At 49.2% G+C, this 26,163-nt stretch overlaps 1 protein-coding gene across 1 annotated transcript in view; it reads right to left on the bottom strand.

Moving 5' to 3' along the window:
* SUCLA2 (succinate-CoA ligase ADP-forming subunit beta) overlaps positions 1-26,163 on the bottom strand; it is a 753,371-nt gene that overhangs the window by 113,351 nt on the left and 613,857 nt on the right. The window contains exon 9 of the mRNA XM_069640760.1: positions 16,356-16,476. Within this exon, the coding sequence (XP_069496861.1) occupies positions 16,356-16,476 (121 nt within the window). The remainder of the gene's footprint in view (positions 1-16,355; positions 16,477-26,163) is intronic.

Raw genomic sequence — 26,163 nt, 5'->3', positions numbered from 1 at the left:
ACAAGCAGGGCATATTCAGTGGGTGGGCGGACATTTGTGTAAAACTGGGGGGCTCCCATCTGGATGGCTGCAATATGCTAGCCTGTGGGGGGCTGTTAAGAAGCGATGGCCTGGGTTCCCCACACAGCACCCAGACAACCCTCTGCTTGCGACTGTGACCGAAGTGACTGACCCTTCCAGCATGGTATCTAGGTTGTACCGTGCAGTCCAAGAACTATGTTATAAGCCCCTAACTAAACTCCGAGACCTGGGGGAGAGACTTTAGTATGGAACTGACTGAGGAGAGATGGAATGCTATCTGGGGTCAAGCCCGCACAGTATCCTTGAATGCCAAATATCGACTGATTCACTTTAAGTTACTGCACATGTATCACTATACTCCTTACAGGTTGCACATTATGTCTAAGGATCATTTGCCTCACTGCCCGTGATGTCACTCAAAAAGTGCTGGATATCACCACATGGTCTGGGCGTGCCCTAAAAACTGATTATTGGACAGTTTGTGCAGCTTTGGAGTGCCTCACTGTAGGCGACCCCCCCCCCCACCTTTCCCCACTGGGGGATTGGGTGTGAGCTTGTTCCTTGCAAACCTGATGACTACAGCTACCAGAAGTCCTTGCAGCAGAATCATCATTGTCAACACCTGCACTTGCTGTGAGCTGCAAGTTAAGACTGCCTCCCTGACGTTGTGAAGAGCACAGAAACCGGTAGGAAGAGAACACCAGTGGCTGAGAAGGTTTGCTGTGCAGGGAACTTGAGTGCGCCCCTCTCCGCTTTCATACTAGTATGGGTCCCTGTTAGTCTCATATTTTTGCTGATAGCTCCATGAATTAAGAGTGTCAAGTTCCCACCATACTTATCTCCATCTCTCTGTACAGTGCAGACTTACTGATTGCTCAACCTCCAACCAAAGGAGGGAATACTTTGCCTATTTTAACAGGCAGAATGCACTGGGTGCTTACTAACTTGAAATCTGGACCAAATTCATAGTAGAATTTCTAAATTAGTTTTATTATATCCTTGTACATAAAGGCAAAATAATACATAAGCCTGCTGCCATAGCTCAATCATATATCCATTAAAAAAACGTAAACACAAAACCAAATGCTGACACAAGCCTATTGCTGTATGTGCATTGAGTGCCCCCGCCCCAGGGGTTCGTCAAGGCTAGTTCCTGGCTAGCTCCGATGCTTATATCCAATACAAGAATTTAACCAACACATTTCTCTAAACATCCATTTGTTGTTTTATTGTAACGGGATAAAGAATGATAACAAAAGAGGATTGTCAGATACAAATTCAAAGCATGTTCCAGATCATAATAGTCAACTATACACTAAACATGTCTTACCCTATTCTAGGTCTCTATATCTTAAAGTTATCCCAATCAATTTCTGTCCTTAAGTGGATCTTCAAAGGTATGTAATTTATATTACAATGGTCCAATAATCCAAAAGGTATCAGACAAAATGTTTTAGTTTGTTGTGGAAATTCTAAAATAGATTCCAGTAATACACCAGAGTCTTAAAGAATTTATCTGCACCCTAAATGTGTTAGCTCCCGATTGTAGATCGTGATATCAGTCAATATGGTACTCCAAAATGATATCCTATTAGTTTATGGCTGCAAACACATGCCTATATAGACTAAATAAACACAAAAGTTTTATTGAAGTTATTAGGCTATTAAATTTGAAATACAGTATTCCTAAATTGAATCTAGTTTGTCCCCTAAGGTTCCATGACCAACCTTTAGATTTGCAGAGTAACTGAATTCCGGATTTATTTCAATCTAGCAGCGTTCTGCATGTGCGTGTCCCTTTATTACTGTGACGTGATAACGTGATGACATGTGCATTGCGCCGTAGTGACGTTTGTTTACAAAACCGAGTTCACATTTTTACGATCATATACTGTTTTGAGGGGAACACGTGTACTAGCTTTTAGAAAGTGTCCATTATCTGATAACTAATATCCCTAAATATTTGAGACATTGTTTACCAAATGGAGATGGTTAGGCCAAACATCATTACAGCACAATACACATGACATCATCACATGAATACGTGACGTTACAGTAATGAGTATTCTTCCAGAATGGCGTATGCACACGCGGAAAGCTGCTAGATTGAAATAAACCTGTGATGCAGTAACTTTGCAAATTTAAAAGGTTGGTTACAAGGTTCTTAAAATTACTTCCATTAGAAGTATTGAATTGGCACCAACAAAGATGATCTCCATTTTTATTGCCATTATTGAAAGACATAAGATATGTTGATATTGGTCTTGGTTTCAATTAACCATCAATAATACATTACAACACCCTCATAATTAATAATTTTGAATTATTTACTCCGATATCCCCTGCAAAGGTGATCAAGTTATGTTCAAGGCAATAGCTAAACTTCTGACGAACAGCGACCAAAACCAGGTGATTCTCATAATCAGAGACAATGCACCCAGTTCTATCCCAATTGAGAAAAAACACAATTTGAGTGATTCATATGTATATAAGAGATGGTTGGGCAAACGTTGCAAATATTTACAGATATTAGTTACCAGATAATAGACACTTCATAAAAGTCAGTACACGTGTTTAGGTATTAAAAAGTATAAAATATATATATATGATACATTACTCACTGTAATCGTATTTCTGATGCTTGTATCTGCTTAGATCACATGCTGTGCATAGGCCGACATCTAGTGGACGCTGCAGAGTATTACAGTTTGTTTTTCGAAACTCAAAAATGGGCGTCGACACAGGGCGTGCCAGTAATACTATCCCTAGTGTGACGTCCACTGTACCCAAGATCCCTCACGCGTCTAGGATCCTCAGATTGTATTTTTTTTTGTTTTCCTGACATGAGGTAGCATGAGGAGTAGCGTGAGTACAGATAATCCAAGCAGATAGACAGAAGTACCAGAAGAAGGTGGTGGGATGTGAGAAGGGTCATGAGCAAATAAGTGTCTTAGAACCGCTTGTCCCTCTTGTGTATCTGCCTTGGAATGGGTGTCAATGCAGTAATGCTGAGTAAAAGTGTGAATAGAGCTCCAAGTAGCTGCTTTGCAAATGGTGTCAAGGGGTACATTTGCAATGAAAGCCAGAGTGGCCCCAATGCCTCTAGTAGAGTGGGCCCTTTGCGTAAAAGGCAGAGTCTTTTCAGAGAGTGAGTAACACAGCTGGACAGTTAATAATCCACTTCGAGATGGCACCTTTAGAGACGCGATCCCCCTCTCTGCCTGTAGCTACGGAGACAAACAGTTGATCTGTTTTCCTTAGCGGTCTGGTTTTATTTACATAGTAGAGGACCGCCCTACGCACATCTAGGGTGCGTAGTTTCACCTCAGCTGAGCTTTGCGGGTTCTGGAAGAAAGCCGGAAGCTCGATGGACTGGTTTACATGGAATTTTGATATAAATTTAGGCGAGAACCTAGGGTGTGTGCGTAAAACCAGTTTGTCTTTATGGATAGTAAAGAAGGGATCCTGCACTGACGGAGCCTGAATTTCACTGACCCTTCTATAGAAGTAATAGCTACTAAGAAGGCCGTTTTATAAGTCAGGTATTTGAGACTGCTTTTATGCATGGGTTCGAAAGGGGGGGCCCATGAGCTTGGCTAGCACCACATTAAGGTCCCACCCTGGTGGTGGGTTTGAAATAGGAGGGTGAAGTCTCTGTACTCCTTCCATGAAGGCTTTAACTACTGGTACTTTCCACCACGAAACCTTGCTATGGGAAGTGGCGTAAGCCGAGAGGGCTGCCAGGTGTACTTTTAGTGAGTTAAAAACCAATCCTGCATCTAGCAGGTGGAGCATGTATGTAACAATAGTGGAAGGAGTGCAATCAACTGGGTTCATTTGTCTACTCTGGCACCAGATAACGAACCTCTTCGACTTGTCAAAGTAACAGTGCCTTGTGTTTGGTTTCCTAGATTCCTTTAGGATGTCCATACACCTCTGTGGTAAATTGAGGTGTCCAAACTCTATGACCTCAGGAGCCATGCTGCCAGGTTCATTGAGTTGGGTTGCTGGTGCACTTTTTGACCTTGGTGCTGGGACAGTAGGTTGTACCAGGCTGGAAGTTTGATGGGCTCGCACACCGCCATCCTGCGTAGGTGTGGGAACCACGGTTGTCTTGCCCACATGGGAGCAACTAGGACGAGCGTCATCGACTCCCTGTTCATCTTGTTCACCACTTTCCTGATGAGGAGTTGGTGGAAAAGCGTACGCAAACATCCCTGACCAGTTCATCCACAGGGCGTTCCCCTGGGAGTCTGGTTGGGGGAACCTGGATGCAAATCCTGGGCATTGTCTGTTTTCGCTTGTGGCGAATAAGTCTATAGTGGGGAAACCCCACTGAGAGAAGAGATCTTCTACGACCTCTCTGTGAAGAACCCATTCGTGTTCCTCTGGGAGGGAGTCTCTGCTCAGAGCATCCGCTAGGGAATTGAGCTCCCCTGGAACATGTTGTGATGACAGGAAGATGTTCCGTCTGAGTGCCCATATCCAGATTTTCTGGGCAAGCTTGGACAGATTTGGCGAGCGAGTCCCTCCTTGCTTGTTTAAGTAGAACATGGCTGTAGTGCTGTCCGTCCAGATTTGCACTGACAGGTTTAGTAGGTGGGGCTCGATCGCCTGAAGCGCTCTGAATACTGCCAGAAGCTCTAGCAGGTTGATGTGGTTCTTGGCCACTGAGTGAGACCAGAGACCCTGAGCTGTGTGGTGGAGATGGTGAGCTCCCCACCCCGTCAGACATGCATCTGTACTGACCACTGCCTGTACTTCGGGATCGTAAAAGGGTTTCCCCTGTGCAAGATTTTCTCTTGTCCACCAGTGAAGGCTTTGTACCAGTGTTGGCGAAACGACCACTAGATCGTCCCACTGACCACTTGCCTGAGACCACTGTTTCGCCAACCATTCCTGCATGGGACGCATGCGCAGGCGCGCGTGGGGGACCAGGTAAATGCATGACGCCATCATGCCCAGTAAACGCATTGCTTTGCGTACCGTTATTTGTTGACCGGACTGATAATGCGGAATTTGCAGCAGTATATTCCGAATTCTTTCTTCTGAAGGAAAGGTCAACCCCTCCTGGGTATCCAGGATTGCTCCTAGGAATTGTTTTGAGGTGCTTGGCACCAGGCTTGACTTCTTCTCATTGATTGAGAAGCCTAACTCGTGGAGGAGGTCGATAGTCCTTTGAATGTTTGTCCTGCAAATTCCTGGGGTTTCCCCCGTTATGAGCCAGTCGTCCAGATAAGGGTACACTGGGATTGCCTCCCTGCGTAGGTGTGCAGCCGCCACCGCCAGTACCTTGGTGAATACCCTTGGTGCTGAAGCTATCCCGAAGGGCAGTACCTTGAATTGGTAGTGGCGACTGTCCACCTTGAAGCGCAAGTACTTTCTGTGCGCTGGGAACATGGAAATATGAAAATAAGCATCTTTCATATCCAAGGTTGCCATGTAATCCCGCTTCTTTAGGAGGGGGATTACCTCTTGTAGCGTGGTCATATGAAATTTTTGGGGCTTGACATACTTGTTGGCAGGCCGTAAGTCCAATACTGGGCGCATTGTCAAGTCTTTCTTTGGCACAAGAAAGTAAGTTGAATAAATACCCTTGTTTACCTGGTGTCCCGGGACGAGTTCTATCGCGTCCTTTTGTAGAAGAATGGCGATCTCCTCGAGGAGAATCTTCTGCTGTTCTAAGGAGTGTACTCTTTGTCGTGGAGGATGGTTCCGGGGACGCTGCAGTAGCTCTATACAATATCCCGTGGATACTGTTGACAGCACCCATCTGTCTGATGTGATCCCTTCCCAAGCCTGGGTGAAGTTTGAAATGCGTCCCCCTACTGGGGTTGCGTGAGAAGGGACCCTGAACTGAGCGTCACTGCTTTGGTGGAGGCGTGCCGCCTCCCTTGCTGGGGCTGCCTCTGCCTTTACCACGACCTCTCCTATTACCTCTGCCGTAACCCTGGGTAGCCTGTTGGTGGTTGTTCCACTGTGTACCCTGCCCCTGGGAATAGTTAGATCCTCTCTGGGAATTTTGGTCGCGTGGGCGACGAAAATTACTATTCCCTCTCTGGTTAGGGGGTTTATTGGTTAACTGGCCAAGGGATTTGAGTGTCTCGTATTCGTCCTTGGCATTTTTTAGTGCGTCTTCGACCGCCTTACCAAACAACAGATCGGCTTCCACCGGTTTGTCTAACAATGATGCCTGAGTTTCTGCCTTAAAACCAGACTGCCGTAACCACGCATGTCTCTTGATAACAGTACCTTCTGCTATCAATCTGCCTGCGTTGTCCGCGGCGTCGAAGGTTGCTTTCAAAATGCAACCAGACACGGCTCTACCCTCTGCGGAAATCCCAGCTAATTGGCTTTTTAGCGGTTCAGGAGCAGAGGCTATGAGAGCCGCGACTTCTTCCCACTGATGGCAGTTGTAGCTGGCCAACAGGGTGGTGGAGTTAGCAATCCTTGCTTGATAGGCGGACGTTGAGGCTAACTTCCTGCCGAAACCGTATAGTTTTTTGCTCTCCTTGTCGGGAGGAGCTTCTGACGAAGACGAGGGTGTCCCAGCCCTCTTACGAGTGTTGGTGACAACTAGGGAGTCTGGCTTCAGATGTCCTCTTATATAGAGAGGGTCAGACTGTGCTGCCCTGAAAAGTTTTTCAACCCTGGGATTGACTGCTCTGGTGAGGTTTGGGTTCACCAGGGACGGATATATTCTCCGCTGAATGATTTAAGGATAGGGATGGTCTGGGCAACAGGCCTCCTTTCTCCCACTAACTCTTCTGCAAAGTCCCTTTCCTCCTGTACACTGTGGGTGTCAATGTGGAAATGTTCTGCTGCGCGAGCGAGAACCTCATTTAGGAGGGGTTGGTTATCGACCGGGGAGTCGGTAACCGGGGCTTCGTACTCTACCGGGGAATCTACTCTGTATGTTTCCGGGTCATTCTCTTCTTCCTCCTGGTCCTCATCATCCCCATAGTAGCCCGTCCCGGTTTGCTCTTCTATCAACCCAAATTCTTGGTCTTCACAAAAGGAAGCCTCTCCTTGATACCGTGAGTATGGTCTTGCGTAAGGTAGTACCTCGAAGGGTTCGGACCTCATTGGAGTTTCAAACCGGGCCCTCTTACTCGGAGGGGATAGGATCAGTAGAGCCTGAGGGTGTGGGCCCTTGTGGATCATACGAGAGGAAATGTTCTGGATTTTTATCATAAAAATCAGCCAAAGAAGACATTCTTGACATGACCCTATCTATGTCTTCACTGGACCATTTTTTGGAACTGGGAATGACTCTCAGCAAGTCTATGGGATTTATCTTGAGTAGCTTTGCTGGTTGTGGACCTATAAGCAGACCTGGGCCTGTCTGTCTGTTTAGGTGTTTAGGGGGGGTGGAGTGTTTCACAGGTGTGGAAGAATGTACAGGTAGTTTCTTCTGCTGTTTTCCCCCCTCCCCATGCGTAGAAAAATGTTTTCCCTGTCCCTTAGTGGCTCCGGAGTTTTTCGACGCCTGGCGTCGAGGAACGGGAGAGGTGTCCCTGTCCTTCGAGGGTGGGGCCTCCCTGGGTTTAATTGCGGGCTCCGACTCATTGAGCGCGGCCTGGGGGTGGAAGTCGTCTTCCGACGATCGAACTTCTGTTAGCCTAGGGAGCGAGGCACTCTTGGCAAGCGTGGATGATTGCCTGAAGTCATGCGGCGATCTTGATCGAGAGCGCCCAGAGGACACCGAAACGGACCGTTCTGTCTGAGCCTCTTTCCGAGAACTCGACGTTGTCGAGTCTCGGTTGGACTTAGTGTGTTTAGTGTGTGTAGTATGTGAAGCGCTTGTGTCGCCGGGGGTCTTCCCCATAGTCGCCCTGCCGGACGACCTTCCGAGGTCGGGGACCTGCGCTCGGCTGTCTTTCGACGCCGTAATGCCCTCGCCGTCCGAAAGTACAGCGTCGCTGCCATCGCTGAAGGCGCCCTCCGCTGCCATGGCCGCCTGCCTGGCGTGGTGGGCCCAACGCTTCGTCGAACGGTCCTTAAGTGTCTTAGGTTTAAACCTACTACACGCTCTGCAGTTCGCTTCGGGGTGGTCCCTCGGCAAGCAGAGATTGCACATGGCGTGCCTGTCGACCCAAGGGTATTTGCGATTGCACTTGGGGCAGAATTGAAATGGGGTACCCTCCATACGCACCTTGAGGCAGCGGGCTCTTAAGTGTAGGAAATGTATAAGGTGTACCTATATACCAAGAGTGTAGAGTATGTACCACCCCCCACTCTCCCTACTTGCAGGGCCGAGGCCAGCGGCCTGCCCGGGCCGAGGCCAGCAGCCTTCCGAGGCCCAAATCCGTCGTGCAGCAGCCGCCGGTCGATTTCTTCTCCAGCCGGTGTCGAGTGTCGAAGTTCGACGTTGGGGTGGGAAAGGATGTCAATAGATTATTATTTTAAATTCTAGCAAAAGTATAGCTAAGGCCAGGGGACTCCGCAAAATGCTTCCGACCAGTATGGCGGAAAAAAACAATCTGAGGATCCTAGACGCGTGAGGGATCTTGGGTACAGTGGACGTCACACTAGGGATAGTATTACTGGCACGCCATGTGTCGACGCCCATTTTCGAGTTTCGAAAAAGAAACTGTAATGCTCCGCAGCTTCCACTAGATGTCGGCCTATGCACAGCATGTGATCTAAGCAGATTCCACAAGCCTCAGAAATATATATATACACATATACATATATATACACACACACACACACACACACACACACACACACACACACACACACACACACGGCGCAATCACGTGACATCACAGTAAAAAATATTCTTCTAAAATGGTGCCCACACTTGTACATGCAGAACGCTGCTAGATCACAATAAATGTGGGATGCAGTAACTTTGAAAATCTAAAGGTTGGTCATGGACCTTAGGGGACACACTTCGATTTAGGTATACTGTAGTTCAAATGTAATAGCCTAATAACGTCCATTCAACTTTGCTGTTTATTTAGTCTAGATTTCCATTTGTATGCAGCCATGAACGAATAGGATATCATTTTGCAGTAACATATTGACCGATACCACAATCTACAATCAGGAGCTAACATATTTTGGGAGCATGTACTTTCTTTAAGACTCTGGTATATTCTAGCAATCTATTTTAGAATTTCCACAACAAAACATTTATTTTTGTCCGATACATTTGAATTATAGGACCATTGCAATATAAATTGAACACTTCTAATGAGGATCCACTTAAGGACAGCAATTGATTGGGATAACCTGAAGATATAGAGACCCAGAATTAGGTAAGACATGTTTAGTGTATGGAACAAGTTACTTACCTGTAACTGTTGTTCTCCAGCATGGGTCTGGCATGGATTCACATGCTCATGAATATTCCCCGTCGTCAGGCTGGGAATCCTCGGTAAAGAAAAAACCAGTATCAGTTTCGTTTCTGATCTGTCTTTCGTAGTAATAACCAATCACTGGTCTCTGCGTCATACTGACCACAGCCAATGACTGCCCTCTACCTAAGCACCGCCTCTGGCAGCCATCTTCAGATTTGGAAGCACGTGAAGTGGCAGTATGACCAAGTGAAGAGCCGCAGAGGGGTAGGCGGGAGGGTTCGCATGTGAATCCATGCCAGACCCATGCTGGAGAACAACAGTTACAGGTAAGTAACTTGTTCCTTCTCCAGCATGGGGTCTGGCATGGATTCACATGCTCATGAATAAAGAATACATAGCAGTACACACATGCACAACCACGGGAGGTGGCAAAGGCTCAACATTAAGCATCACATCAACTCAACATTAAGCATCTTACCTCCTCACCAGGCTCACCTCAGGCGAACAGGTTGCGCAGCACTGCTTGGCCGACCCTGGACTCCTCCCTGGAATCCCGGTCGACGCAGTAGAATTTCGTGAAGGTGTGCGTCGACCTCCACGTAGCAGCCCTGCATATGTCCAGCAGGGGCACACCAGATAGGAACGCCGTGGTAGCTGCGATCGCTCTGGTGGAATGGGCTCTCGGACGGCCAGGCAGCGGTCGGTTTGCCAACCGGTGACAGTACATGATACAGCCGGAGAGCCATCTGGAGATGGAAGCCTTCGAGAGAGCCTTCCCCTGATTGACAGGTCCAAAGTTCACAAAGAGTTGTGACGTCTTCCGAAAACCTTTCGTGCGGTCCACGTAGAACTTCAGCGCTCTAGCTACATCCAGCGAGTGCAAAGTCCTCTCAGCCGGCGACGAAGGCGACGGGAAGAACACAGGTAACACCAAGGGTTCGTTGAGATGAAAGTCCGACGGTACCTTGGGCATGAAGGAGGGGTGCGTCCTGAGCACTACCCTCGTGTCGTGGAAAGTCAAGTACGGGGCCTTGCAGGAAAGGGCCTGGATCTCTCCCACTCGTCGTGCGGAGGTGATGGCCACGAGAAAAGCTGTTTTCCACGATAGAAACTTCAACGGGGCCGAGTGCAGAGGCTCGAACGGAGGTCCCATAAGTTTGGTCAGCACCACGTTGAGCTCCCACGCCGGGGCCGGAGCCTTCACCGGCGGGAACGATCTGAACAGTCCCTTCATGAACTCTTTCACCAGACGATGAGACCACAAGGACGTCCGGCCCGTGGTTCTGGTGTATCGGGAGATCGCAGCAAGATGAATCTTGATGGACGCGTGTGCCAGACCAGCTTTGGCCAGCGTCAGCAGGTACGGCAGCACTTGGGGAGCCGTAATCCGTAGAGGGTTAATCTTCTGTGCGTGGCACCAGACAGAAAACCTCTTCCATTTGTGTCCGTAGCATTTAAGAGTCGAGGACGCCCTGGCCTTTGCAAGAACCTCTCTGCAATCGGCCGGTATGTCGTATCCTCCAAACTCTAGCGCTGCAGGAGCCAGGCCTGCAAGTTCAGCGACTTCGGGTCGTGGTGGAGGATGGCGCCTCCTTCCCTGGAGAGTAGATCCGCGTCCGCCGGCAGCTTGATTGGCGGGGACGCCGACAAGTCCAGAAGGTCCGGGAACCATATCTGCCTCGGCCACGCAGGTGCGACGAGGATCATCCTGCACCGTGACCTCTTGAGCTGGTTGACGAGCCGGATTAGCAGAGGCAAGGGAGGGAACGCGTAGAGGAACAGGCCCTCCCAGGGGAACGAGAAAGCATCGCCCATGCTCCTCGTCTGGGGAAACCTGCTGGCGAACCTCCGGCACTTGGTGTTCGTCGCCGTCGCGAACAGGTCGATCTGGGGTGTGCCCCACCGTCGGAAGAGGCGATCCACCAGATCCTGCCGTAGTTCCCACTCGTGGCACGAGCGCAGCTCCCTGCTGAGTGAGTCGGCGATGGTGTTTTTTATCCCTGCCAGATGAAACGGCACCAGAAGAATCCCTTGGGCGACGGCCCAATGCCACAGGTCCTGCGCCTCCTTGGACAGCGCTGGGGACCTGGTTCCGCCCTGTTTCCTGATGTAAAACATGGTGGTGGTGTTGTCGGTGAAGATCCTCACCACCTTGCCCTTGAGGGACGGAAGGAAGGACCTGAGGGCCCAAAACACTGCACGGAGCTCCAGGACGTTGATATGCAGGGACTTCTCCGTCGGGAGCCAGAGTCCCCTTGCGTGCAGGTTTTCGGTGTGCGCTCCCCACCCTTCTAGGGAGGCATCCGTGGTCACAGTCACCTGGTGGGCTGGGGTCTGGAAGTCCATGCCCGCCGTCAGATGCGCGCGGGTGCCCCACCACCGTATCGCTCGTCGGAAACTCTCGTCGAGCTTGATCCTTTCCTCGAAGCTGCCCGTCGTCTGGATCCAGCGCGCATCCAGGAACTCTTGCAACGGGCGCATCCGGAGCCTGCACATGGGAATGAGGTAGATGCAGGAAGACATCATCCCGAGGAGGGACTTGATGGACCTCACCTTGGCCGCGTCGGCCACCAACATCCGTTGCACCTTGCCCAGGATGGTCCTGGTCCTCTCCTCCGACGGGGAGGCCAGAAGGGACACTGTGTCGAGCCTCGCTCCCAGAAACAGTGCGACTTGCGCGGGCACCAGGTGGGATTTGGCGTAGTTCACGGAGAATCCCAGGTCCGTGAGGAGTTGGACGGTCCTTGCCGTGTGGACCACGGCGAGCTCCCTCGTCTTGGCGCGGATGAGCCAGTCGTCCAGGTAGGGGTAGACGTGAATCCCCTCGCGGCGCAGCTGCGCCGCCACCGGTGCGAGGCACTTGGTGAAAACCCTGGGTGCCGACCGCAGTCCGAAGGGAAGGGCTTTGAACTGGTAATGACGCCCTTGGACCACGAATCTGAGGAATTTTCGGTGCCCCTTTAGGATGGGAATGTGGAAGTAGGCATCCTCCAAATCCAACGACGATAGGAAGTCTCCTTCCTCCAGCTGACCCAGGACGTGCTGGAGGGTGACCATCCGGAACTTCTGCGCCTTGATGAACTTGTTCAGGCGTCGCAGGTCCAGGATGGGGCGCCATCCTCCCGTCTTCTTCTTCACGAGGAAGTAACGCGAGTAGACTCCGGAGCCCCGAAGCCTCTTTGGGACGAGTTCGATGGCGCCCTTTCTGAGCATCGCCTTTACCTCCAGGAGAAGTTGAGGGACGTGAAGTTCTTTCCTGGCCACGGGGGGGACGCGCGGGCACCTTCTTTGAAACTCGAGCGCGTGGCCCCGGGCCAGGGAGTCCAGCACCCAACGGTCGGTGGAGATGGACTCCCACACGCTGACGAAGCCCGCCAGCCGGCCTCCCACCGGGGTGCTTCGGTGGGGGCCCGACCCCACGGCCGGTTCAATCCTGCTTGGACGCGGCCTTGCCGCCTTGGCCTCCTTGGCGACGACGGCGGGGTCCGCCAGACTTGCCTCGTCCTCTGTAGGCCTCTTGCGACGACGAGCGGGCCGCTTGACGGTAGGAAGCGAAACCGCCGCCGGAACCTTTGGAGGCGCCCTTGCCTCCGCCGCTCCGAAAGGGCGTCCGCCGTTGCTGCAGTACTCCAAGGGCCCGGGCCGTCTCAGTATCCGCCTTGATGGCCTGAAGGGAATCGTCCACTGTCTTCCCAAACAGGTTGTTCCCGTCGAAGGGCATGTCCAGGACCCTGGTCTGGACGTCCTGCCGAAAGTCCGTAGCCTTGAGCCATCCGCGACGTCGAAGGCAAACGCCGTTGCCCATCTGGCGGAACCCAGTGTCGGCGATGTCCGTCGCCACGGTGATGGCGTGGTCCGAGGCCACCTCACCTTCCTGCAGGATCTCAAGGGCCTCCGCCCTCTTGTCGTCCGGCAGAAAATCCAGCAGGGGAGCTATCTTGTACCAGAGTTCCCTGTCGTAGCGGGCCACGATAGCCAAGGCGTTGGCCGCTTTAATCGTCGTCGCCGCCGACGAGATGACTCTGCGCCCCATGGCATCCAATTTCTTTCCCTCGCCGTCCGGCGGGGAAGTCGACGTGGAGGCCGCACCCCCCCCCGCTTTCTTCCTGGCTGCCGCGGAGACGACGGAGTCCGGGGTAGGCTGCGCCCGGAGGCATAGGGGGGCCGAGTCCGGGACCCGGTACTTTTTCTCGTACCGGTCTCTTTTCGCTGGCGTCGTGGAAGGGTTCTTGAGGAGGGAAAGGCCCTCATCCCAAATGTCGTCCAACAGAGGCACTGCGAGGACCGTCTTCCTCTTGGTCTCGCGCCGTTGGTAAAGGAAGCCTTCCTTTTTCTTCTCCTCAGGGCAGAGTTGGAAAAGCTCGGATGCCCTGGCGATCATTGAGTGGAACGATCCAATCTCGTCGGGCGGAGAAGCCCTGGTGGGAGGCGACGACGGAAAATCCTCGTCGTATGCCTCGTCGTCCGTACCCGTCGCTGCCGTGTCAGTCCCCGTATCATCCCCTCGGGTGGACGGGGAGGAGGGCTGGACGGGGCGCGACGGTTGAAAAGGAGGCGGTGGATGAATCCTTCTTTTCTTGGTAGGGGGAACACCAGAAGGTCCCGGTTCTGGATCCCCCGACGGGAGAGGTTCCTCCGTCGGTAACGGTAGTCTCGTCCTTATCTCGGAGCATAAGGACTGTATAGCCAACAAAATGGCCGCTGAGTTGTCTTGCGGCGCTGGCAGAGGGGAATCCGACGGGCGAGCAGGGGCCCCGTCGGTATCCTCGACGATGTCGTCGTCACCTGCGTCGGGGCCCATTCCGACGGGCTGGTCTTGTTCCACGCCTAGGCCGTGGCTTAAGACCTCGATCAGTTCCTCTTCTGAGGTTGAGGCCGAATCTACGCCGACGCCCTGCCCCCCCTTCTTCCCCGCGGAGGGTTTCACGGGGGTCCTATCGATGGGCACGAAAGAAGACTCCCTCCGAGGAGGCAGGGAGATTCTGGGCCCCGAGGCCGCCACCACTGGTGCAGCCTCCACAGGCTGGGCCAGGGCCGCCGCGACCGTTTCGATAGAGGGCTTGGTCGAATGGATCAAGGCCTTCACCACCTTAGGTGCGCTCACCGCCTTATCCTTGAGGGAGGGGGCACTGCCACGCTCCTCCTCTGCCTTAGAGCTCGACCGGGGTCTCTCCAGGAGCTTCGCCGGGTGCTCGGCCTTCCTCTTACCCGACCCAGAGCGTTGGCTCGTGGTTGATGGTGCCGGGGAGGGTGCGCCCTGCCTGGCGCCCGTAGAGCCCGACCGTTCGGCGCTCCCGGTGCCAGCGGACTCGCGGTGCTTGGCCTTATGTTGGGCCCCCGTCGCCGGGGCGCCCTCAAAGGTCTTAGAAGACCGCTCAGATTTCTTCTTCTTCTCGCCAGACGGGCTCTTACCCTCCAGCCAGCTGGCGAGACGTTGATGGCGGTCCTTCATGGTCCGTTCCGACATGTTGCCGCAAAACGCACAGTCCTTCTCCACGTGCGTCTTGTCCCCATGAAGGCAGTAAAGGCAGAAAGAGTGTTCGTCCTCCTTGAAGACGTTCTGCAGCTGGCATCCAGGGCAGGCCCTGAACAGCTTTCCGGGCGTCGAGCTTCCCTTCTCCTGGGCCATCTCCGAGACCGGGCCTGAGAAGCTTCTGGAGTCCTCCGAAGCGTAGCTCGACGAAATCTTCACCCTTGAGGGGCACAGATGAATCCGACACGGGTCCCCGTTGATCGGATGTAGGATCGGTGGAGCTTGAGGCTCTTTTGACCGAAAGAATCGAAGTTTTTGTGAAAAAGCGCGAAAAAATAGCACTAACGCTCGAGAGCAATAGCACGAGGATCCCAACACATGAACGTGCGGTAAAAATCTGAAGATGGCTGCCAGAGGCGGTGCTTAGGTAGAGGGCAGTCATTGGCTGTGGTCAGTATGACGCAGAGACCAGTGATTGGTTATTACTACGAAAGACAGATCAGAAACGAAACTGATACTGGTTTTTTCTTTACCGAGGATTCCCAGCCTGACGACGGGGAATATTCATGAGCATGTGAATCCATGCCAGACCCCATGCTGGAGAAAGTTGACTTTCATGAACTGGAATATGCTTTGAATTTGTATCTGAAAATCCTCTTTTGTCCTCCTGTTACAACCGCACAACTAACAGATGTTTAGAGAAAAGTGCTGGTTAAATTATTGTATTCGATATAAGCATCAGAGCTAGGAACTGTAGCCTTGACAAAACCCCAGGGGTTTGAAACAATGCACGTGCATCAATAGGCTTGTGTGGGCATTTGGTTTCTGTGTACATATTTTTGCTGGCAGCAAGCAAATATATAACTTTGCCTTTATATATGAGGATAAAATCAAACTCATTTTGAAATGTAACTTTGAATTTGGTCCAGATTTCAGCACATTCTGCCCAATTGGTTCTGTAACTGTTGTGTCATAGCTGAATGGTGAACAGCAGCTTCTCAGGCTATTGTTGCAGGGATGAAATTTAAAATTCAAGGGTATTTTGCAACAATATTTAAAATAAATTTCTGGGTAGGCACACTATTAAAAATTCACGATTCACTAATGTATTCCCTCCTTAATGCCTGTAATGTAAAATGAGTGCATCGTACCATTTTCAACTGGACTTTCACATTTCAAAGCTTATACAGTCGCTTTCTCTGTATCCAGTTCAGTAGCAACTCCATCTCCTGGGTGCTCTGCGCCACTCTCTCAATTTAATTTTCAGATGTTTATATGCTGCATTTGGATTCTAAGGTGCCACACATTTTAGGTCACAATTTCTATCTCTGAAACATTTGTATTCATCTTCCTTCAACAACAACCATCCATGTGCAGATCTATTGTACATAATCAGTTGTACATTTCCACAATTTTTCATGTCACGCATTGTAAACCAAGAATGCTTTTTCTCAACCGAAATAAAGGACACATTTATGAATCAAAAACTTCAAATATTCTACATAAATTAAGAAATTAGGTTTTAGGCATTTCCTTGAATTTTCAATACGCACCTTGCAGTCGTACAACAATGGGTATCCTCAGCTCCAAATCTTTTACAGCAATAATAATACCTTGTGCAATAACATCGCACCGCATGATGCCCCCAAAAATATTCACCAGAATTGCCTGGACCTAGGATTAAAAAAGTAGTTTTTAGAGCCAACAAATACGTTAACGTTTTTTCTGCTTCACCATATCACATGAGCTGTGCTGTTGGATGGGAACAAAGTGCTCTTCAGCATTTGTCATATTCATTAAGATTTCACAGGCTAAGCGATGTGCTGCTTTTTCAACGTATACAGTTGACCAGATATAGTCAATGTGCATGTTCATTATTTTTCCCCAAGTGCAATGGATTGCTGTAAAAAAATGAAAACCATAAAACCTTCCAAGGCATCAATTCATATAACATGAACTGTTCTATTGGATGTGAACATAAAATGCGCTTTAGCATTTGTCATTTTTATTAAGATGTCACAGGCTAAGTGAGGAACAAATTACTTGCCTCTCGATAATGTTCTTTGTGATGGATGTTCCACCATGGAATTCCTCATCCATGTTAATCTTATACCCAGGGCAGCTGTTCTCGTAAAACATTTCTCAACGAGACGGACATGATATGAGGGCGAGTAAATATCGAGGCACTGTGCCCCGTGACCTAAATACCACCCTTTTTCTTTAGCACTCTGGCATGGAGGGACTGCAGAACTGATGGTGTACTAGCTTTCTGCCAAGAGTGATGAGGAATCCGTGGGAGGAACATTCATCAGACAGAACATTACAGAGGCAAGTAATTTTTTTATAATGGATTCTTACCTCGCACGGATTCCCCATCTATGATAGACTCCCAAAGCAGTAGGTAAATCTGGATGAGGGAGGAAACAGGGACACCACCTAATCTAGAGCACTCTCTCTCTCGAGGACTGCCCTACCAAAGCAGGTGCCCTGTCCTGAAAGGGAATCCAAACAGTAACGCTTAGCGAACAAGTGCAAAGATGCCCATGTTGCTGCCTGGCAAATGTACAGGACCGGGACTCTTCTCTGCAGGGCAGCACTGACAGCCACACCACTGTTAGAATTCACCCGGACATCCTCAGAGACATCTTTGCCAGCCAGGTGATAGCATTCTGAAATGCAGAGATTGATCCACCTCGACAGGGTCTATTTGGTGGGAGCCCTGCCAGCATGAGCCCCAGCGCAACCCAGGAAAAGCTGATCATCTTTCTTAGTCTCTAATAAGAGAGATGTAGAACCTGAGGGGCTGAACCGGGACCAGCCGATGGAATCATACATCTGCCTTGGAAGGGTGAGGCGGAGGGCACAACACAGGAAGATAGATCTTCTGAGAGATATGGAAATTCGAGACCACTTTTCAACAGAAAGGAGGGCCTCGCTCCCAAAATCTTTGGAAAAAACTGATAGGGGAAGTAAAACAGACAAAGCATGGGCTCACTCGCATGTCTCACGGAAGTGATGGCAACTAGAAAATTCCCTTAAGAGTGAGCAATCTAATAGAATAGGTAAAACAGGAATGGAGGGGCTTCAATTGAGCAGCCATCAGGAATGCCAAAACTATATTTAAGTCCCACGCCTTAACCACAAACTGGCACAGAGGATACTGGTTACACAAATGCTGCAAGAACTGCATAAAAGTGGGGATTGCAAAAAAAACGAGCCCTGTTCTGGAGAACTCTTGAAAACCGAATTAAGCGGGGAGATATCCCTTAAACAGTGCTAATCTGCAGGCCTGCTTAGGCCAACGATTGCAGAAAATCCAACACAAGGAATAGCGGACAGAATAAAGGACCAAGGTCCCCTTCCCAGCATCAAATAGAAAATGAACGCCACAAGCAGACATAAATGTCCTAGCTGAAAGGAGCACATCGAGGACGCAGTTTGACAAATCCCACTCCTTTCATCTCAGACTCTCAGTAGCCAAACATGAAGGTGCAGGCTGCTGAGGTTCGGGTGGAGGACCCGCCCCTCTGACGGGGAGATCAAGCAGACTCTCCTCAGAAGGCGCCAGGGAATGCAGATAGCCATGTCCAGCAACTCGGGATACCACGTTCTCAGGGTTAAATCTGGAGCAATCAGGATCAACGTGGTTTTTAACAGGACAGGGCTCACAAAATAAACCTTGCAATGCTTCAGTCTGGGACCCAGTACGTTCTTGCGACCCCTCGACCCAAAGGCTGGTAGCTCTTGCAGCCTTTGGCCCCTGACTGGTGCCAGGATTGGAATGATCTGTCCCACTTGGGTATTCCCAGGAAAGGACTCCCTGTTGCGGGTTGCCTTGGTGAACAGGGTACTTACCTTAGGCTTTGTCTTCCTACGCACGTATTCCTTTAAGTGCTCCAGCCCCGAACTGAACAAAAGCTCTGTCCACCTGGCCAGACGATTAAGTGACCACGGGGTAAGCGCATTACACACGGAGCAGCCTTCCCAACAGTGATCCTAACCCAGGCACTGGGACCAGAGCGCATGGGGATCCTATGCCAGGAACGGCACGTCGCACGATGGGCACCTACTGAAGCCCGCCTGGACAGACATGCGCCCGGGAGAATAGAAGAAAAATGGATAATAAACCGGTGTGCAGTGATTTGAACGAAAAAAAAATAACGAATGAAAAAATAACAAAGAATAAATATAGGGGGTAAGGGGATTAAAACTTGTGGGTGGTGGTTCAGGGTGGGGTTAGGAGCATTAGAAAATAGGGTGTTTGGTGGGGCGGTTCCCCCGCACCCACAAAATAAAAATGATATTTCTTTTCATTCATTTTTATTTCATTAGTAATAGTAACCAATCAACCTTCCTGGGGAATTTCTGGCACATAGAATTACGAAGGAAAAGGTCTCAATCAGTAGCGCAGTGAAGTAGGTCCTCTCCAGTCGATGCAGAAAATAGTACTGAGGTGAGGCACTGCAGGGCAGAGCCATCGGAGCGTACGCGCCTGTGACCCTGTGAACATGTACCTTAAAATTTAAAGCAGCAATGCTATTTATTTATTTATTTTTTTAAGTGAAAAAAGGTCCTGTTCCTGTCCCTAGCGAGGGATGCCCCTGGAGTATGGAGGAAAGGGGACAGGACATAGGTGTACGAACATTACTGAGAGGTAAGTAATTTGTTTTTCTAATGGACTCCTTCCCATGGATTCCTAACCTTTGATAGACTAACAAAGCAGTACAATGACCTGGAGGAGAGAGGGTAGCAAGGACAGCACCATAACCAGAAAACTTTGAAGGATAGCTCTGCCAAAACAAGCTTCCTGACCAGATATAGAATCTAAGCAGTAATGATTAGCAAATGTTTGCTAAGAGATCCACATAGCTGCTTGGTAAATATTCAGAATAAGGGCTCCATGCTGCAGAGTAGATGTGGTGGCCAGCACTCTGGTAGCGTGAGCCTTGAGACCCTACAGGACCTCCTTGCCAGACAGATCATAGCATTTCAAGATCGAGAGAATGATCCATTGAGATAGGGTCTGTTTGATCACTGCCAGTTCAGGCACCAGCGTAACCAAAGAAAAGCTGGTCCTCAGTTCTGGCCTCACTTGTCTAAGAGATGTAGAACTTGAGGGCACGGTGCAGATCCAGCCGATGGAAATGTGTCTCTGCCTTGGAAGGATAAGGAAGAGGAAAGAAGAGACAGACTGATATTTTGAGAGACATGGAAGTCCGACACCACCTTTGGAAAGAAAGAGGGTCGAACTCTCAACGCCACCTTTTCCTTGGAGAAAACCGAATAGGGAGGATCAACTGACAACGCCTGGACCTCACTCACCCATCTAAAGGAAGTGATAGCAACCAGGAAAATTCCTTAAGGGTGAGCAGCCTTAACGAACAGCAAAGAAGGGCTCAAATGGAGCATCCACTAAAAACATTAACACTACATTTAAATTCCATGCTGGGACAACAAACTGGCATGGGAGAAACATGTTCGAAAGAACCCTCAGGAATTGCATGAACTTGGGGATAGTTAAAAAAGAAGCATTGCTCTGCTGTCCTCTTGACCAATCTGCAGGCCTTTCCGGGCCAATACAGAATTTCCAACACAGAGGATGTAGTGCAAGTAAAGGGGTCCAGATCTCTCTCCCGGCACAAAGCCAGACGTGGCGGGCTCCCCCCAAGGTCTTGGAGGTGATCACCCCAGTGTTTCAGGCATGCATCAGTGACAAGAGTGGCCAAGATTGACGAAACAATGATCCCCCTTCAAGAGGTTGTCCTTTATGGGCCACCAATGCAGGTCTCTGGACTGAGACCAGTAGAAGGTCTGATGTTCGTCCCTGAAACTGCAACCACTGTGAGCTCAGAAACCAATGCAGCAACTTCATGAGCAGTAGGGCCTCTGGACCATAAGGATGCAGGACAGGAAACTAAGACCCAACAAGCACAGGAAAACTGAGTCTGCAACTTTTGTCGAAAACCTGTACTATCTTGTAATGTTCGCCACTCTTGTCAGGTGGGAATCCTCTGCCCAGGCGAGTGTCCAGACCATTTTGATAAATCGGAGGGACTGGGACGGCCAAATCTGAGACTGCCTAAAGTTCAGGGAGAAGCCCAAGCTGTGCAACAGGCTACACTTCCGAACAGGTATGCTGATGCTAGTACTGGGCAACAGGCTCAGGCAAGCTAATCGTCCAGACAGGGAAAACCATTAATGCTTTCCCTTATGAAGCGAGTCACAAAAATTGCTAGCAGCTTGGTTCTAAAAAACCCTGGGTGCCAGATCACTGCTCAAGAATCAGCAAATTTCTTAATTGAAGACCCCATTATCCATGTGATATACTTACTACCCAAGATACATAAAGGTTTTGAGAACCCACCTGGAAAACGCATTGTCTTAGGGATAGGCTCAATATTCAAGCCTTTATCCAACTTTGTGGACCATTTTCTTCAGCCTTTTGTCCAATTGATCCTATCCTATAGTAAGGATATCGCACACTTCATCAATATTATGGAGGGTTCTGACTTGATGCATCTAAACAATTGTTGGTCACTCTTGACGTAGAACCTTTGTATACCAATATTCCACAATTGGAAGTCGTAGATCTAGTCAAATATGCCCTAAACCAGAGGGCTGAACCACAGAGAACCCCAAAAGGGTTTCCAGTAGAATTAACTGAAATTGCTACGACCAAAAATATTTTTATTTTCAAGAAGGGCCTCTATCATCGGATAAAGCGAAGTATAGAGGCTCCCATCCCTCTCAGTGCAGCAAATCTATATATGGACTTGTATGAGAAATCCTTTGTTTGCTCTATGAACAATCTATACAGAGGTCATATTGAACTAAGGAAAAGGTGCATAGATGTCCTCCTGATTTGGGAGTGAACATCCGATAAACTTTTCAGCTTTGTCAATTAGCTCAACACATGTACGCCACATACTCGTTTTACCATGCATTTTGATAAACATATCTCATTCTTAAACTTGAGTAGTTGGAACAATATGCCGAAAAGCAAAAGTTTCTCGAATCCAACAGACAGAAACACACTATTACATTGGGAACGTTTTCTCCCAGATAGCTTAGGCTAATCCTTACCATATGACCAGGTTTTACGGCAGAAGCATAACTGAACAAACCACAATGATTTCACACATGTATAAAATAAATTGAGATGCAGGGAATACCCCAAGAGGATTGTATGAGATGCCTATAAGAGGGTCAGAAAAACCCACACACACTATTATAGGACCAGGAATGAAAGGATCTGACAAAATAGCATGCGTAACCACACACAACCTCACAACAGTCTCTTGAGACAAATCATTAAGAAAAAGTGGTCAATTATTCATGAAAATGTACACAGACAAAAAGCCCCGATTTGTTTTCAGGAAAGGGAGAAGTTTACAATAGAGACTTGCCAAAACATATGCAGAAACACATGAGACCAACCCAACAGAACTATGTGGTTTACTGCAAATCTGGGGACATCTGGTCACCCCACGAGCAACACCATATCTTTTTAGTATAACACAACCAAATTGGAACTCCGATTCCACTCCAATTGCAACTCTAAGAACATGGTTCACGTCCTCCTTTACCCAGACAACCTAATCTATATAGGGCATACCACCCAAAAATATCCACATGTCTAAATGAACATCGCTGCTGCATAAGAGCAGGTACAGCATCAAGTAAAATTCATGGACCATTCAACGAAAAAGAGCACTAAGCAGAGGAATTACGGTGGACCATTATTGAGGAATTGACACAACCATGGAGAAAGGGCGATATAACTGTGAAGCTGAAAAAGAAGATATATTGGATGGCAATTGCTAATTCGATTAAAGAAGTCTCACAAGTGTGTGAAATAGAGAGGATGAGTCAAACTTGTATAAGAATTTAACACCATTTTGATAAAGGCTAGTTGACGATCAGTAAAAATATCATCTACTTCAAGCCTGGTCTAATTTCTTGTAATTCCTTTGGAGTAATATCCAATTTCCCCAAACTATAGTAACACACGAGGGTTTTGACTCACTGTTATCATCCAGTACCCCTAATTTTATAGTTACACACAAGAGGGACACAACCCACGGTCTGCCTGTAGACTGGTCAAAATTGCCTACTGGTACCAGTCATAATGTCATTCACTGGTCATATTCGCCCGCATACTGGGACAGTCCTACCTTGGCTTCAGCCCCCTCTCTGAACCTGGAGTATAACCATCAACATGCATGCAATGCACACTCTAATGCGACACAATCGCATTAGAACGTGATAACGTCATCATATTCACTTCATGGCGCCCCTATGGGTTCACATGCCACTCTCAGGATGGCATCACACCGTCTACTGTTCCCGAAGACACCGGGACCATCGAAGCGGGATTACAGCTACCAAACAAGTAAGTGAGGGAAGCCAGTATCCCTTTTTAGGCTACTAGTCACACATTCTTTATATCTTCAAATCCCACACTATAGAGATTTACCATGGATTAAAGGGTGGGGGGTTGTTTTTCTCTTTCTTTTCCATTTCCTTTCCATTCCAGATAGGGGGCCCGCTAACGCGACTTAAGAAAACTACAGAATTTCAAAATTGAAAAAGAAACGGAGAGGCACATAGACAACCACTATTCCTTGCAACATTGCCAGAGATCGGCAAGAGTTGGGGACACCACACCATAATATGGAATTATCCAGCATTGGTATCTTTCAGAGAATCATATGCTGTATGAATATTCCGTTGTCAAGCTGGGAATAATCTGTAACATTGAGCAGCTTATTTTAAAAAACAAACTTTAGTGCTCTAGTACAGTCATTCTGGGTCATATTGCCCACAGCCAATAGAAAGCAATTCCTTAGTAGATCCACCCCTGGAGGCCATCTTCAGATTTGGCATAATGTGCGTAAAATGGCAATATGAGCCAAGAAAGAGCCAAGCGGGGTAGGGTTGCATGTGAATCTATGAAAGATACCAATGTTGGAGAACAGGCGTTACAGGTAAGTAATGTATTCCTGCTCCAGCACAGCATCTATCATATATTCACATGCTGTATAATTACAATGCAGTACCACATAACCAAAAAGGGGCAGAGGCAAGCCACTTGTAGAAACACTTACCACAGGAAACATTGACCTTACGCAAGCAGATAACGCAGAAAGGCCTGGCTGACCCTGGACTCTGCCTTGGAATCTTGGTCGACACAGTAAAACCTTGTGAAGGTGTCAAAAGATCTCCAGGTTGTGGCCCTGCAGATATCCAGCAGGGGAACTCCGAGGAAAGCTGCTATGGCATTAACAGCCCTTGTAGAATGTGCCCGGGGCTTGCCAGGGATAGGCCTTACAGCCTGCTGATGAAAGGAGGAGATGCAGGAGGAAATCCACCTGGCAATTGATGATCTGGAAAGTGTGTTTCCCATTCCAGAGACACTAAAAGTCACAGATAGCTGAGAGGGCTTCAGGAACAACTGTGTGGGAGACTTCATATTTCAAAGCATGCACTACATCCAGAGAATGCAGAGAGCATTCAGCGGGTGAAAAAGGCGAGCCAAGGAAGACAGGTACCACCACTGGCTCCTTTAGGTGAAATGCTGAAGGAACCTTCGACACAAATGACTGGTTAGTGTGCAGCGCCACCTTGGACTTGTGGAAAACCAGGTAGAGGGCTAGCAGGAAAAAGCATGCATCTCACCCAAACTTAAAGTTGACTTGATTCTGGCCAGTAGAGCAGTTTTCCAGGACAGGAACTTGAGAGAAACCTTATGCATAGGATTGAAGGAAGGTCTCATGAGTCTGGAGAGACCGACAATGATCTCCCGTTCCAGGGCCGGGCCGCTGGATCCCTGGCAAGGAACAGAACAGTCCTCTGATGAATTCTTTGACCAACATCTGGGACCACAGAGACAGTGTGAAAGAGAAGCAAGTATAGCGTGATAGCTGAAAGGTGTACTCTGATGGAGGAATACAGAAGGTCTGGCTTAGCAGATATGGCAAGACCTTCTTAGGTTGAATGCTAAAAGGGTCAAGGCCCTGTGTGGTACACCAGTGGGAAAAACATGCCCATTTACTCCTGTAACAGGCAAGCATGAAAGAAATGAGTGCCTAATTAGAATGTCTTTGCAGTCATGCAGCAGAGGGACATCACCAAACTCTAGCAAAAACTCAACCAAAGCCCTGCGTCTGTCCCTTCCCCCTGACTGGCTGTTGGGTGGAAGTTCCGTATATGGTAGTGTGGGGAAGTGCCGACCAGACTGGCTGGAGCCTTCTCAACGACCGTATGTTGTGGGTAACCTGTTAGTGGGACCTGGGTGAATGGAGTGTGTGACGAATATGCATTCTATGTTGTAACCGTCTAGCATCTGGTGTTTGACACAATGGTTGAGACAGCCCTGCCCGAAACCGGTATGAATGCAGCTTGGAGTGTTGAATGGCTTGGTACTTGTCCCAATACACATATCTTGTTGTGAGTGTCTGGAGAGAAGTGAATGGCCTGAATACCTTGTGTGCCTGATTGGCTGCCTGCCTGCATGCATGCATGCATGAATGAATGCCCATAGTCGTGATTGGATGCTTGAGTATGACCCAGCGGAATGAATGGGAGATCAACTCTCACTGCTAGGAATCGTTTTCAGAAGCTGAAGTCCACTATGATGAGTAACTGGAGTAACTGAAGCTTAACCTTGAGCCCTGCTGGATGAGAAGAATTGCTGTTGCTCTCCTTCGCAATCTGAAAGCTGCTGTGCCTCAAGAACTGACCCAGAGAGGACCTGGTAAGGCGCCCTCTTCCCGAGCTACGAGGGAGCATCGTGCACAGCTGATCTTTGCCTAAGCTCCCTGGTAGACAGTCCTTCGACAGGCTGCCGACCCGATATGGGGATTGCTGCAGAACTCCAAGTAGAAGCGCCCGGACTGTTGTCCACCACTGACGCCGACTCCCATCGCCGACTGGAGCCGCCATGCTCCCGTTGCCCAAGAACTTCATTGAACCAAGGACGCTCTCGTCCGCATCGTCGCCGCTGTATCCTGCTGGAGAAGGCCTGACCGTCGACGCGCCAAGGAGCATCCGCCGGTGGGTTTCCCGCCACCCAAAGACCACAGAGACGCTGACTACTCAACGCCCTTGCTGGGCCACATTTCTTCAACTCTTTGCGGTCCCGAACTATCGACACTGAGGTTACCCGCACGCCTATTCCTTGCAGAACGTTTATGCTTCTCCGTCAACGAGCACCGCTAAGAACGACGCGGCCACTTCACCGTCGTAGCTCGACTTGTTCTCCGTCGGACGTTCGAAGACCCGTGACACCTGCCTTAAAGGGAGGGCACTCAAGAAGGGTTGTCGATTTCCCCGACGAGGAATGCTACAACGCCATGGTAC

The sequence above is a fragment of the Ambystoma mexicanum genome, chromosome 7q, assembly GCF_040938575.1.
Source record: "Ambystoma mexicanum isolate Mex_15411 chromosome 7q, UKY_AmexF1_1, whole genome shotgun sequence".
Taxonomy (NCBI): domain Eukaryota; kingdom Metazoa; phylum Chordata; class Amphibia; order Caudata; family Ambystomatidae; genus Ambystoma; species Ambystoma mexicanum.
Note: the sequence above shows the minus strand (reverse complement) of the source record. Positions and strands in the feature narration are given on the sequence as shown.